Below are 16,147 nucleotides of genomic sequence, written 5' to 3'. Positions count from 1 at the left end.
TTCTGCTTGGTGTGGTAGTAGCTACCATCTGGTTGCCTCTTTGCAGGGTTACTTCTCTGTGTGTGCACATCCCTGGTGGTCTCTCTGCAAGTTGAAAGGACATTGAGATCTTGGGACTCCAGGAAGACAGGGCCTGAGAAAGCTGAAGCTCAGACCCATCAGATTGCAGCTGGGTTTGCATGGGCCAGTATGGAGCCTTCAGGGACACTATAAGTCTCAGGGTAGAATCTATATTGCCTCAGATTCATACCGCTAGATGAGAAGACACACAAACAACATGAAAAAACTAGGGAACAAAACATACCAAACAAACCAAGATGTTCCAAAGATAGAATACATAGACAATACAGTAGAAGAAATGACAGAGAAGGAGTTTAGAAAATACAATTAGACTGATCTTTGAAATAAAAGATGGTTGGAGATAAAATACAGGAAGTGAAAGATCACTTCAATAAAGAGACAGAGATAATAAAAAGGAATCAAGGAGAAATCCTTGAAATGAAGGAAATAATAAATCAAATTAAAAATCCAATGAAAAGTATCACCAACAGACTAGACCACTTATAAGTCAGAACCTCAGGCAATGAAAACAAAATATATATTCTTGAAAATAAAGTAGACTGCACAGGGAAGATGATAAGAAACCTTGAATAGAACTTTAAAGAAATATGGGATAACATGAAAAGACCATATTTAAGATTTATCAGAATAGACAAAGGTGTGGATACAAACCAAAGGAATTCACTATCTTTTCAATGACATAATATCAGAAAACTTCCCAAATCTAAAGAATGAAATGGAAAATCAACTACAAGAGGCTTATTGGACCCCAGATATACAGAATTACAGCAGACCCACATCAAGGCAGTAATAAGAATGACTTAACATAAAGAATAAGGATAGAATTTTAAAGTCTGTGAGAGAAAATAAAATAAAATTACATATACGAGGAAACCAGTTCAGATTTCAAAACCCAGTCCCTCAATGCCAGGAGGTCTTAGAATAACATATATCAAGCTCTGAAAGAAAATGGATGCTAATTGAGAATTTTATATCCAACAAAATTAAGCTTCAGATTTGAAGATGAAATAAAAACCTTCCACGATAAACAAAAGTTCAAAGAATTCACAACTAGAAAGCCTGCACTACAAAACATTCTCAGCAAAATATTCCATTAGGAGGAAATGAAAAATACAATGAAAACCAGCAAAGGGAGGAACTGCACTAAAGGAATAGTCAATCAAAGGAGAAACTAAGTCAAGTTAAAAACCAAAAATAAACCAAAATGACCAGGAATACAAATCATATCTCAATAATAACTCTGAATGTTAATGGCATAAACTCATCAATCAAAAGATACAGACTGGCAGATTGGATTAAAAAAAAAAAAGACCCAACAATATGCTCTCCTCAAAGGACTCACCTCCTAGAAAAAGACATCCATAGACCAAAGGTGAACAATTGGGAAAAAATATATCACTCACAAGGACTGCATAAACAAGCAGGGGTTTCCATCCTCATATCAGACAAAGTGAACTTCAAACCAAAGTTAGTCAGAAGGGACAAAGAAGGACATTTCATACTACTTAAGGGAATCACACATCAACAAGACATAACAATCGTGAATATTTATACCCCAAACAATGGAGCATCTATGTACATCAAACAAACCCTTCTCAATTTCAAGAATCAAATATACCACAACACAATAATACTAGGTGACTTTAACACACCTCTCTCACGCCTGGATAGATCTTCCAAACAAAAACTAAATAAAGAAACTATAGAATTAAATAATATAATCAATGATTCAGACTTAATGAACATAGAGTATATCATCAAGTGAATATACTTTCTTCTCAACTGCACATGGATCCTTCTCTAAAATAGACCCTATGTTGTGCCACAAAGCAACTCTTAGCAAATACAAAAAATTAGAAATAAAACCCTGCATTCTAACATCATAACAGAATGAAGCTAGAAATCAGCAATAAAATAAACAATAGAAGCTACTCCAAAACTGGAGACTAAATGGCATGCTATTGAATGTTGAATGGATAGCAGAAGAAAACAGGAAGTAAAAAAATACTTAGATGTAAATGAGAACACTAATACAACACATCAAAATCTCTGGGACACTATGAAGGCAGTGCTAAGAGGAAAGTTCATTGCATTGAACTCATACATTAAAAGAATAAAAAGTTAACAAATAAATGACCCAATATTACATTTCAAAGTCCTAGAAAAAGAATAGATCAACACCAAAAGCAAAGACAGGAAATAATTAAAATCAGAGCTGATATCAATGAAATTGAAACAAAAGAAATAATTCAACAATTCAAAAAATTAACAAAGCAAAAAGTTGGTTTTTTGAAAAAATAAAAAAAATTGATAAACCCTTAGCCACACTAACAAAGAGAAAGATGGAGAAGAATCAAATTATTAAATTTGTGATGAAAAAGGAAATATCATGACAGACACTACTGAAATATATAATTAGAAGATAATTAGAAACTACTTTGAAAATTTATACTCACATAAAATAGAAAATCTCAAAGACATCAACAAATTTCTAGAGACATATGATTTACCTAAATTGAAGCAGGAGGACATACACAATTTAAATGGATCAATTTCAAACAGTGAGAAATAGAAGACACCATCAAAAGCCTATGAATAAAAAAAAAAGCCCAGAACCAGACGGATTCTCAGCCAAGTTCTATAAAATCTTTAAAGAAGGATTATCATCAATATTCCTCAAATTATTCCATGAAATAGAAAAGAAAGGAACCCTTCCAAACTCATTCTATGAGACTAGTATCACCCTGATACCAAAACTAGACAAACACACATCAAGGAAAGAAAACTTCAGATTAATATCCCTGATGAACATAGACAGATCATACAGATCAAAAATTCTCAATAAAATTCTGGCAAATCATATACAAAAACATTAAAAAGATAGTGCAAAATGAACAAGTGGGATTCATTCCAGAGATGCAAGTTTGTTCAACATATGGAAATCAATAAATGTAATCCATCACATCAATAGAATTAAAGATGAGAATCATGATTATCTCAATAGATGCAGAAAAAGCATCTGACAAAATACAACACTGCTTCATGTTCAAAACATTAGAAAAACTAGGGATAGTAGGAACATACCTCAATATTTTAAAAGCTGTCTATGCTAAACCCAAGGCCACCATCATTCTAAATGGAGAAAACCTGAAAGCATTCCCTCTAAAAATTGGAACAAGACAGGGATGCCCTCTTTAACCACTTCTATTCAACATCAACCTTGATACTCTAGCCAGATAAATTAGACAAACCAAAGAAATTAAAGGGATACAAATAGGAAAAGAAGAACTCAAACTATTTGCTGATGATATGATTCTATATTTAGAAGATCCAAAAGATTCCACCAGAAAACCTCCAGAACTCATAAATGAATTTGGCAAACTAGCAGGATATAAAATCAATACCCATAAATCAAATGAATTTCTATATATTAAGTGATGAATCCACTGCAAGAGAAATTAGGAAAACTACCCCATTCACAATTGCCTCAAAAACAAAACAAAACAAAACAAAAAACTTGGGAATCAATCTAACAAAAGAAGAAAAAGGCCTCTACAATGAAAACTACAGAGCAGTAAAGAAAGAAATTAAAATAGAAGATGGAAAGATCTCCCTTTGTTCTTGGATAGGTAAATTTAATATCGACAAAATTGCCATACTACCAAAAGTGTTATACAGATCCCAATGACATTCTTTATGGAACTAGAAAAAGCAATCATGAAATTCATTTGGCAAAATAAGACACCCAGAATAGCCAAGGCAATCCTTAGCGAGAAGAGTGAAGCAGGAGGTATCACAATACCAGACATTAAACTACACTATAGAGCAACACTAACAAAAATGACATGGTATTGGCACCAAAATAGACATATAGACTAATAGTACAAAATAGAAGACACAGAGACACACCCACATAAACACAGTTATCTCATACTAGACAAAGATGCCAAAAACAAACACTGGAGAAAAGATAGCCTATTCAATGAATAGTGCAGGGAAAACTGGAAATCCATGTGTAACAAAATGAAATTAAACCTCTATCTCTCACCTGCACAAAACTCAACTCAAAGTGGATCAAAGACTTAGGCACTAGAACGCAGACTCTGTGCCTAATAGAAGAAAAAGTAGGCCCATATCTTCATCATTTTGGTGTAGGACCTGCTTTCCTTAACAAGACTCCTAAAGTATAAGAAGTAAAATTAAGAATCAATAAATGGGATGAATTCAAACTAAAAAGCTTCTTCTCAGCAAAGGAAACAATCAATAACGTGAAAAAAGAGCCTACAGATTGGGGGAAAATGTTTGCCACATGTACCTCAGAGCACTAAACTCCAGGATATATAAAGAATTCAAAAAACTTAACACCATAAAAACAAATAACCCAATCAACAAATGGTCTAAGGAATTGAACATATGCTTCACAGAAGAATAAATACAATCAATAAACATATGAAAAAATGTTCATCATCTCTTGCAATTAGATAAATGCAAATCAAAACTACTCTAATACTTCATCTCTCTCTAGTCAGAATGGCAATTATCAAGAATACAAGCAAAAATAAATATTGGTGAGGATGTGTGGAGAAAGGTACATGGGAATGCAGATTGGTGCAACCACTCTGAAAAGCAGTATAGAGATTCCTCAGAAAACTTAGAATGGAACAACCATTTGACCAGTTATTCCACTCCTTGGTTTATTCCCAAAAGACTTAAAAATCAGTGTACTACATTGACGCAGTCACATCAATGTTTGTTGCAGCTCAATTCACAATAGCTAAACTATGGAACTAACCTAGGGTGTTTATCAACAGATGAATGAATAAAGAAAATGTGGTACATATACACAATTGAAAATTACTTAGCCTTAAAGAAGAATGAAATTATGGCATTTGTAGGTAAATGGGTGGAACTAGAGAGTATCATGCAAAGTGAAATAAGCCAATCCCAAAAAACCAAAGGCTGAATGTTTTCTCCGATGAGTGGATGCTGATCCATAGTGGAGGGTCAGTAGGGAAGAATGAAGGAACTTTGAATTATGCAGAGTGGAGTGAAAGAAGCGGTGGGGCAGTGAGGATGGGAAGGACAGTAGAATGAGACAGACATTATTACCCTATATACATGAATGATTACACCACTGGTGTGACTCAGGACCATGTACAACCAGAGGAATGAGAAGCTATGCTCCATTTGTGTACAAAGTGTCAAAATGCCTTCTACTGTCATTTATAACCAATTAGAACAAATAAAATTTTTTTAAAATGAGAAAAATAGTAAACTTTTAAAATGAAAATGATAGCAGATCAAATGCAGGTTCCTGACAAGTACTTGTGTCTCTCCTCTATGAAATGCTTGAGTCATTTTCCTGGTAAGAGTGAACTCAATATGAGTAGTATTTTTTGAAGCAGAAAAACATGATGCTCCAAATTGATGATGACTTGCTGTTTTCCTATTAATTAACATTCTTAAATAGTAACTGAAACAAGTAAGTGACAGTTGTCATACATTCAAGAGGACAAAAGAAAGATCCCCTCTCATCCCTAAGTCTTTGACATTTGCAATGTTAATCATTTTGTGCTATGAAACTGAATTTATAAGGTAGGTAATACAACAAAAAGTGGAAAAAATTGCATACAAACAGCATCATGTTCCATAGGATCAAGAGCAGGTGATAATGGGAGAAATTTTGGTATCTCTTAAATAATTCTTGTTTCTTTACTAATATTATTCTAAATTCATGCTTGGGAAAAATTGAGTGATCTAGTAATTTTCAGTAGAAAGAGTATGTATTTTCCATGAGATTCCATTATTAATGAATTAACACTGCACAGAATGTATGTTTCAAAACATACATTCTTCCAAAGCATTCACAGTCTTACAGGTAGATTTTATATTGCAGTCCTAAATGAGTGGATATGACCAGAGTTAAAACTACAGGAAAGGTATCAATCAGATTAAAATTCTGAATGGATTTAACTTGCTGTTTAACAGTAGCAGTTGTCCAGAAGTACATTTTAAAAATGCTAATACTTAATATATACTCGTAAATAAAAATAACTTTGAAATGTGGCTGCATTTTAAGTTGAGGTTTGTAAAAATGACAATGAAAAAAAATTTTCTACTCTACTAAGACTGTTCCATAAAGAAGTTGACAATTAAAAAGCCGGCCTAACCTATTTTAATCTTACCAGTAAAGACGATGGGCCACCTGGATGCTTTGCAAGGAGCGGTGTAGTAGGAGTTCCACCAAAGGACTTTCAAGGTTCCATTCAAACTTGACAGCCTGAAGTAAGAGATATAATCACTTTATAGCAGAACGCAGAGGGACTGAAGAGCTTTGGCAAAACTAGAGAAAACAACATTCACATTTCAATAAAATGTCGATAATGCATTTATATAAAATGCAGATAGCTTTTTAGTTGGTGTGTGACTAATTATTGCCACAGTCTTGGATGGGTGAGGGGAAGGGTTCCTGTAGAAGGGATGGGCTGGCTGTGAAATAAAAGGTTATGACATTTAGTTATCAGGAATAATGGCAGAAGACAGAATTATCTTGGAAACAGGGGCATGACCGATGGAGCCGTCCATAAGGGTCTGGCTCTAACAAAGGAGGGAGCCCCCACTTGCTTTATTTATAGTAGTATAGATCAAAAGGGCCTGTAGGGCTTCTTCCATGAAAAACAGGATAAGGGGTGGAGTTAAGTAAACCATTTGGCTCTATAGGGTCATTTCCACATCCAGGGCCTGCCTTTGAACTTCCTTGGTGAAACATCGCAGGGAAACCACGTGACTTAGGCAATCTCGGACAATTTTTTCATAATTGTGAGTTCCTTGAGACCAGATTTTCCTAACAGTTCAACCAAGCTTGGTTCTTTTACAGGCTACGGCTCCCTACAACTAATAATAGCACAACTTGGGCTTACATAGTCTTGTCTCTTTATTTATGCTTTAGGATCATAGGATAATAAATAAAAGCAAGTGGTTGGTGGAGTTCAATCATGCCCTGAAGCTCCAATCCTGGCACAAAAATTAATAACATGAACCATGTCTCTGGAATATAAAAAATGGTATTATTCAGCAATAGATATTTCTACACACTTGGAAATAAATTTAATACACACTCAAAGCCTCAACAGAAATCACTGACTGATATTTCAGTATTAACCTGCAGACCTTGAAGTTTTGCTTAAAGTTTCGAAGCTAATTGTTACTATCATAACACATTCCCAAATCCTTTCTATTGTCTGCACATGAACAGCTCTCTAAGGTGTATAATCAGTCTGATAAAAGACACAGATAACCATGGCAGCCCCATATGTCCTCAGGGACCTAATTCAGACCGGCACCTGTCTTCTCCAGGGACTTGACTACACTCGAATCTCCACAATTATCCCAGGAATCTGAGTATGTGAAAATGAAACTCAAGTTCTCTTCATAAGAGAGATGCTCATCCCTGTTTGAGAGGCAAAGCTTCTATTTTTAGTTGTTCAATAAGCCATTTAATCTCCTTCTCCCTTTCTCTCTCTCTCTCTCTCTCTCTCATACACACTCACACAGTTTGAGCAAAGTTTTATACCACAGTACAGACAGCAGAAAAAAGTGGGTACTGTGTTCATTCACACACACCTGAAGAAACACCTCAGTATGCTAAACACCCTCAAGGATGGAAAAGTTATAAATTTCTGAGGTGTCAGAGTGCTGAAGATGACTTCAGCAAATTTGCATAGCCTCCTAACACTGTCTGAATGTAGAAAGACCATTATGTGCCTAGCCTTAAACTATAGTCATGGGCTTCTCTCTCTTACCTGCTGATGCTAGGCTGGTTAAGACACGGATTTTGTTTATGCCCTAATAGTAAGCATATAATATGGGCTATGAATGGGAGATATATCTCAGAATTTACTTCTATGCTTGCCTTTTAATTTCTTCCCATTATTTCTTCTTAAGCACAGTAACTATTTATAGCTCTTAAATTGCCTCCCTTGCTTACACACTTCTTGTTTTACTCTCTACTGATGCCTTTTCCCCAAAAGCCTATATCATCATTTCAGGTGCACAACACATTACTGTGAACTCTGCTTGGAAGTTATCTGCATAGTTACATCCTGTGGTTTATATTGACCTCTAGGTCTTCGTCTTACTTGATGCCTAGTTATAGACCATTTCTGTTTTCACTGTACTCTTAGAGTTCATTTTTCCTGCTTGAATGTAGTCTTCATCATTTTAGCATAGAAATCCATAACAAAATAACAAGATTCCAGAAAATAATCAACTAGGTGAGGACTTTAACGCGTTGGAACATTTCAAGATCAGAGTGAAACATGAAAGTCTTATGGTAAACTTTACAGTAAAAGTTGGAAAATTCTTCCCAGTTTTTATTTATTTTCTAGTCTCAGTATATATTTCTTCCAATCTCAGAACATGTTGTAAACTTTACTTTTAATTAGGACACAGTTGCAGCTTTATTTAATTTTACCCTCTGTGTATTTACTATGTTGGATTCTGTGTACAAGTTTTCTTATAAACTTGGATTTGCAGGAAGATGGTTTTCAATGATATTTCTGGCGTCAACTGTATTGACTGTGATGGGGCCATCAAATGAGTTTACTCTGTAGGTACTTCAGTAAAAACTTACTATTTTCAATTGGGTTAGACATGACATGTAGCCCATATCCATAAGTCATGAGATGAATAGTGATTCTACAAGTTCAAACTTTTTTTTTTTTTCCATTATACTGTACTGGCAAGGTGAGAGAAGTTGCTACTGTGAAGATTGGTAGGTGTAACTATGTGGTATAGCTATTTCTGAATCAGATCTCTCTCTTTAGGAGAACTCAAGAGAAGTTCATGTGCATGTGCAAAGTAAAATGGTACTGAAGTTTATTTACAAATGCTTTTTTGTCATTTTATTTTGAGTTTTCTTACCAATGGTGAAAAACTGAGGTACCTGGCATTTAAAATAACTTCTAACCCTTCAGATAAGACAACATTTGCATTTAAAGCACCCACAAATATATGGGTGCTGTAATTACATGGCACACACCTGTAATCCCAATACTTTGAGAGGCTGAGGCAGGAGGATTGTGTGTTCAAAGCCAGCCTCAACAACTTAACCAGGGCCTAAGCAACTCAGCGAGACTCTGTCTCTAAACAAAATATAAAAAAGGCCTGGGTTTGTGACTCAATGTTTAAGTGACCCTGGGTTCAATCCCTGGTATAAATAAATAAATAAATAAATGAATAAATAAATTACACAAAGAATTAAGACCTCTTCAGTCATTTTAGAAAAAAAAAATTATCTTGTGTAGTTTGGATACAGTCGTTTACATGCTCAATTGTGAAATATTTAATTGTGAATCTTTCATCATATTCAGATATGTCAGTCTCTTCTCATATTTCCTTATAATTTATATTCTTTTCTAAAATGACTCCAACATTGTAATATTTGATGTGACTCAAATGTACTAGTTGGCAACAGAATTTGTGTATTAGAAATTACTTTTATAAGATTTATAATCAATATTACAATTCTCTGGGAAAGGCAAGAAGCTCATAAATTATTATTTTTTATCATCAATAAAGTTTTTTTTAAAGAAGTTTGTTCATTTTAGTTATAAATGACATGAATGTATTTTGACATATCACGCATACGTGAAGTATAACTTCCCATTTTTGTGGTTGTACCTGCTCTTAAGTTACACTGGTCATATATTCATATATGAACATAGGAAAGTTATGTTTGGTTAATTCTACAGTCTTTCCCATTCCCATCTCACCTCCCTTCTTGCAATTTCCCCCTGTCCAATCTGGTGAAACTACATTCCTCCCTACCTGCAGCCTGTTGGGAGTCAGCATCTGCATATCAGAGAGAACACTTGACCTTTGGTATTTTGGGATTGGCTTATTTCACTTAACATGATTGCCTCCAGTTCCATCCTTTTTACCAGCAAATGCCATACTTTCATTCTTCTTTATGACTGACTAACATTCCATTGTGTACATGTACCACATTTTCTTTATCCATTCATCTAAGGGCACCTACATGGTTCCATAGCTTAGCTATCATGAATTGAGCTATGAACATTGATGTGACTGCATCATTACAGTATGCTGATTTTAAGTCCTTTGGGTATATACTGAGGAGTGGGATAATTGGGTCAAATGGTGGTTCCATTCCAAGTTTTCTGAGGAATCTCCATACTGCTTTCCAGAGTGGTTGCACCAATTTGCAGTCCCACCAACAATGTATGAGTGTACCTTTTATCCCACATCCTCGCCAACATTTATTGTTGCTTGTATTCTTAATAATTGCCATTTTGACTGGAGTCAGATGAGATTTCAGTTGGTTTTAATTTGCACTTCTCTAATTGTTACTGATGTTGAACATTTTTTCATATATTTGTTGACCATTCATATTTCTTCTTCTATGAAGTGTCTGTTCAGTTCTTTTGTCCATTTATTAATTGGGTTTTTATTATTTTTTTGGTGTTATGTTTTTTGAGTTGTTTATATATCCTGTAGGCTTTCTTTTCATGTTCATGATTGTTTACTTACTGTGAAGAAGATTTTTTAGTTTGATACAATCCCATTTATTGATTCTTGATTTTACTTCTTAAGCTTAAGGAGTCTTCCTGCAGAAGTTGGTTCCTAAGATTACACAATGGAGCTTTGGGCCTATTGTTTCTTCTAGTAGGCTCAGAGTCTCTGGTTTAATGCCTAGGTCCTTGATCCACTTAGAGTTGAGTTTTGTTCAGGGTGAGAGGTCTAATTTCATCTCATTTTCCAGCTCACTTGTTGAAGAGGTTATCTTTCTCCAATGCATGTTTATGGTGCTTTTTCTAGTATGAGATAACTGTGTTTATGTGGTTTGTCTCTGTGTCTTCTATTCTGTACCATTGGTCTTCATGTCTGTTTTGTTGCCAGTATCATGCTGATTTTGTTACTATAGCTTTGTAGTAAAATTTAAGGTCTGGTATTGTGATGCCTCCTGCTTCACTTTTCTGTCTGAGGATTGCTTTGGCTATTCTGGGCCTCTTATTTTTCCAAAGGGGAATCTCATGACTGCTTTTTCTATTTCTATGAATGCTATTGGAAACTTAATAGGAATTGCATTAAATCTGTATAGTGCTTTTGGTAGTATGGCCATTTTGACCCTAGTAAATTTGCCTTTCCAAAAACATGAGAGATCATTCTATCTTCTAAGGTCTTCTTCAATTTCTCTCATTAGTGTTCTGTAGTTTTCATTGTAGAAGTCTTTCACATCTTTTGTTAGATTGATTCCCAAATATTTTCTTTAAGTTATTGTGAATAGGATAGTTTTAAAACTTCTATCTTTATTCTGTATGTTAGGCATTTTCATAATAATGTGCCTTGGTGTGGATATGTGGATATGTTGTAATTTTGTATATTTGGGGCCCTATAAGACTCCTGTATTTGTTTTTTCATTTCACTCTTCAGGTTTGTGAACTTTTCTGATATTATTTCATTGAAAAGATGGTGCATTCCTTTTGTTTGTATCTCTGAACCTTCATCTAGTCCACTAAATCTTAAATTTGGTATTTTCAGGTTATCCTGTATTTCTTGGAAGTTATTTTCGTGGTTGCTTAACATCTTTCCTCCTCAATTTTTTTTCAAGATTATATATTTTGTCTTCATTGCCTGAATCTCTGCCTTTCAAGTGATCTAGTCTGTTAATAATGCATGCAATTGAATTTTTAATTTGGTTTATTGATTCCTTCATTTTGAGGATTTCTGCTTTTTTTTTCAGCATCTCTTTCTGTTTTGAAGTGATCTTTCACTTCCTATATTTTCTCTCTGATTTCACTCCTTATACCATCCTTTACTTTGCATACCAGTTTAACTATGTGCATTCTAAACTTCTTCGCTGACATTTCTTTCACTGTGGTGCCCATGTATTCTGTTATTGGAATATCTTGGTTTGTTTGGGGAGATATATTCCCTTGCTTTTTCATGTTTTTTGTGTGTCTACCCATTCAACAGTATCTATCTGAGATAGTAGAGTTTATACCTTGTGGACTTACAATGTCCCTAAATGTGTCCAGTACCGTCCTTGCTGCCTGTCTGCTCTCCTGGTTTCATGCCAAGAAGCATCCAGGAAAGTAACCTCCTCTATTCTGCTATCTTAAAAACCCTCAAGAAGCTCATAAATTATGAGGAACTGCCTATCAAATAATTATTTTTTACCTAGCATTTATTTGGTTAGTACTTTACATATACAGTTATGAAAATATTTTATCATAAATATCTCCATTTTTCCTGTATTAATAAATGAAATTACTTTTTAAAAAATTTAGGTTTTTGCTTTTATATACCTTTTTGTTGTTGTATGTATTAGTTTTGGCTAGAGAATGTCTGCATTTCCATATGAGCTATAATTCAGTTCTTTGACCAAACTGCAATATCACCTTTAAGTAGTCCATTGTTGATTCATTGGGAACTTTTCAGAGAATCATTAGTTAAAATTCTGGCATTCTGTAGCAACAGTGTGGTTCTTACCTGAACCAGCTGTGGGAGATATTCCAGTAGTTCATCATTCAAGAGGGTGTCTAATTGTTGAACTGCCACTTTACGAATTTCTTGATCTGGAAAACTAATACATAATTCACTTGTCTATAAAGTTGGTAATGGCTAGGAATAACACATGATTCGTGTCAGTAAAAACAGAGAACGAATTCTACCCTCAGGGTATGAGGTAAAATAATGATCCCATCATAAATTAATATAACCATTAGCAATAAGTGTTATTTTCAATATTCTAGACTCTCATGTGGACTGCAATAGAAAACCTTTTGACCAGACTTGAGAAAGGTGGGTTTAAGTCAGATCCTTACCTATAAAATGAGGATTATTGGATATCTGAAATCTCTTCTAAAATGGATGAAAATGTTTAAATTATTACCAGCTGGAGATCTGATAGTTTATATGCTTAAAAATGAGATCTAATATTTTAAAACTGACTTTAGCCAGATCTTAATGAAAACCAGAAATCTAAAGTACTTTATAATACATAAACAAGCATAATATAATAAACATAAAGCTTACTAGACTGTGAAGTTCTTGAAGTCAACTGTGCCCTATGCCTTTTTAGACTGTATATGACTATGATAAGATTAGTCACTTCATAAATGTTTGTTATCAAAATAAATTAGTGAAGGCATCTAGCATTTAAAACCATATTCCTAAGACAATTTTGTTCTGAAATGGACTCCTCAGATTGTTGCCATCTTGCTCCATCATAAAATTAGATGCCATTATCTTTAGGCAGGTAAGTACCTGGAGCTAACTTTGGCACCACACTGCTTTGAGATGATCTTGACCTATTGCCTTGACATGATTCAATATAGGCAGGGCTTTGGTAAAAATAATTAATTTTACATGAACACATTTTCAGAAAAAAATAGGCATAATTTAAAACTTGAAGAAACTACTTTTAGTAACTCATTTAAAAGCAAAGAAATGAATAAACAAATAAACAAAACCCCAAATTGCTTTTGTAGGGAATTAACTGAAGATTTTTCAACCAGTCAGGTGAAGACTCTGAAGATTAGCTCCCAGTAGTTTTGAAGTTAGAAAACTTTAAAGTCTTCAATATGCTGTCCTTTTTAGGATATTAGGTTACTGAAGGATGAAATGAATACTATGCATCTACAGAGTTTAGTAAAAAATGGTATTATTCAGTACCCCTCAACTGTCCTTGAGAACAGTTTAAAATGTAATGCTAAATAGGCTATGCATTTTTCTTCATTTAAACTGAACATTTTAATTGCAACAAGAATTTCACTTCTAAGGTTAGTCACTCAAAACTCTTATTTCTGACCTACAAATACTTTTCCAATACTAATTTTTTCCCTTTGAACATTCTAGCAATGAACCCTAGTGAGAACTGAAGTCCAGAGACATCTCATGAAGTATTGCTAAGGTCAGAAGGTCTCAGCATAACCTCATGCATGCACTGAGAGCAGAAGGGTGCAATAAAAATGCAAAGCTAGAAGAAGGTCAGCCTATTTTAGCACATTAAGACTTTAGATTGTCCCAACTAAATGCAATTGACTCTAATTTATTGCTCTCAATTACTAAACCATTTGTTTGAAGCTTTGTAGACATAGAGGTCAGTTTGAGGACAGTTTGAAGCCTCAGAGGGAATAAGTTATTTGGTATATTTTGTTGCCAAAGTGATGACTTGTTAAGTCACATTCTAGTCACTCTTGTTTGCTTGTGTGCTTATTTTATCTTATTGGTACAGGTGACAAAAAATAAAGAAAAATATAAAACAAATATCACGCTAGAACCTTTGGTGAACACTGTACTTCTAATTACTAGAATGTACACTAGAGTGTAAGCAGAAAATATTTGTCTGTTTTGTTCATGGATATGTCTCCAGTGCCTCCAGATTTGTGGGGATTCTCTACATATTCGTTTGAAGACTAAACTGAACTCATTATCTTTCCACTAGACATTTCTACTACCAGGTTTCTGTCTTAATATCTTTCTCCAATGATATAGCTCTAGAATTTTAAAGGTGATATTTGTCTCCTCTTTTGCCTTCTTTATTACATTTCCCCACTTTACTCTGGTGAAATTCTTTTCATCCCTTAAGTCCAAGCTCAACCATCAATTTACCTGTGAAGTTGTTTTGGCCACTTGTCAGCCTCCTGTAGCATTAATCACCAGTTCCCTGAGAAGTTCTACATGATGCCATGGTTGATGGCAGGCTCCTTCATTTAGAAGTCTCTTGTTCAAGCACAGTTTAATAGAAGTTTGTGGAATTTCCCATTGTTTCTTATCTTTATATTTACTCAGTTGCCAAGTTTGGTTGACTCTTCTATCCTAGTGGTTTTAGCATCTATGCTTGTTTTTAATTTCTTATGCACCTATTTGGTCTAGAACACAATTACCTCATACTGATACTTATATTTTTCACAGTGTTATCTAAAGAATTTTCTGATTTATTTGTATTTCTCATAAAACATTAAATGGTTTTCTATTTTCAGTGGACCTTTCTTATACCCATACGGCTAACCCAGTATTAAAGGCTGACTAAACATTCCAGGTTTTTCACCTTGTGTTTATTGTCACCTCTTGTCTTAAAATTCTGTTCCTCCTTCAAGAGGTGGATCAAATCCCTTTGAAGGCAACTGTCCTTAATAATCACTTGTTGAAACTCCAAGAATATTGACTGGTTGACCCCTCTTGGACACTTAGAATATGCTAGTATGTATAAGGGATTATTATTTTAGATATGTGTCCTCATTCCTCAACTACTAAATAAATCAACTGAAGACAAGATTTGTTGCATTTTCTTTTCTTATTTAAGGGATGGAGCACCATGGTATATACAGGGTGAATGATTTATAAAAATACACCAGTCATGACGATAATAGTGATGAAAATTATACTATGGAGTCAGTTTTATTTCTTACCATTCTCTAAGATAAATTACATTGGATGCCATAGGTTTAATTCCACCAATATCACTCATATCAATTATGGAATTCCTTTTTTACTGAAAAGGATAGAAGAAAAACAAATCTGAAGGTAATAGAAATAGGTGTATCATTTTCAAAATCTTTCAGAAAAAGAGGAACAAAAAATGGTAATACCTGTATAGTATTGTCCAAAAGGAAAGTTATATATTTGTGTTAATATATACAAATGCTGGGAGGAAGTTTTTTCACAGTAATGGAAATGGATGTCTCATTTTTTCCCTCACTGTTGAAGTTCAGAAAGAAATTAGGAGACAAATTGAAACTAACCATATGACACCCTGAGATGTAACGAAGGCCCAACTTGACTTTAGAGTATATCCAAACATAATTTGCACTTGACCATTTTAAGAAGAGTTGACCATATTAAGAGAGATGCTTGCAGTGCTGGTGAGGTTCCTGGGACAGGAAATTTTTTGTATATTGCTGACAATATATGCATGTATTAAAGCAAAACAAACAAATTCACAATGTGCTTCTGGTTTGATCTGGAAATTTAACTTTTGAGAATATGTCTTAAAGATATAATGAGATGTTCATGAAAATATGTATATGTAAAAAGCCAT

General features: G+C 34.2%; 1 protein-coding gene across 5 annotated transcripts in view; it reads right to left on the bottom strand.

Annotated features, from left to right (window-relative positions):
* The window catches only part of Pik3c2g (phosphatidylinositol-4-phosphate 3-kinase catalytic subunit type 2 gamma), a 367,859-nt gene that overhangs the window by 203,246 nt on the left and 148,466 nt on the right, over nucleotides 1–16,147 (bottom strand). For all 5 annotated transcript variants that reach the window (XM_047549321.1, XM_047549319.1, XM_047549322.1 and 2 more), the window contains 2 exons: nucleotides 12,595–12,688; nucleotides 6,267–6,361 (listed from right to left, as the gene is read on the bottom strand). In XM_047549321.1, coding sequence (XP_047405277.1) covers nucleotides 6,267–6,361; nucleotides 12,595–12,688 — 189 coding nt within the window. The remainder of the gene's footprint in view (nucleotides 1–6,266; nucleotides 6,362–12,594; nucleotides 12,689–16,147) is intronic.

This window comes from Sciurus carolinensis, chromosome 4 (genome assembly GCF_902686445.1).
Source record: "Sciurus carolinensis chromosome 4, mSciCar1.2, whole genome shotgun sequence".
Classification (NCBI taxonomy): domain Eukaryota; kingdom Metazoa; phylum Chordata; class Mammalia; order Rodentia; family Sciuridae; genus Sciurus; species Sciurus carolinensis.
Note: the sequence above shows the minus strand (reverse complement) of the source record. Positions and strands in the feature narration are given on the sequence as shown.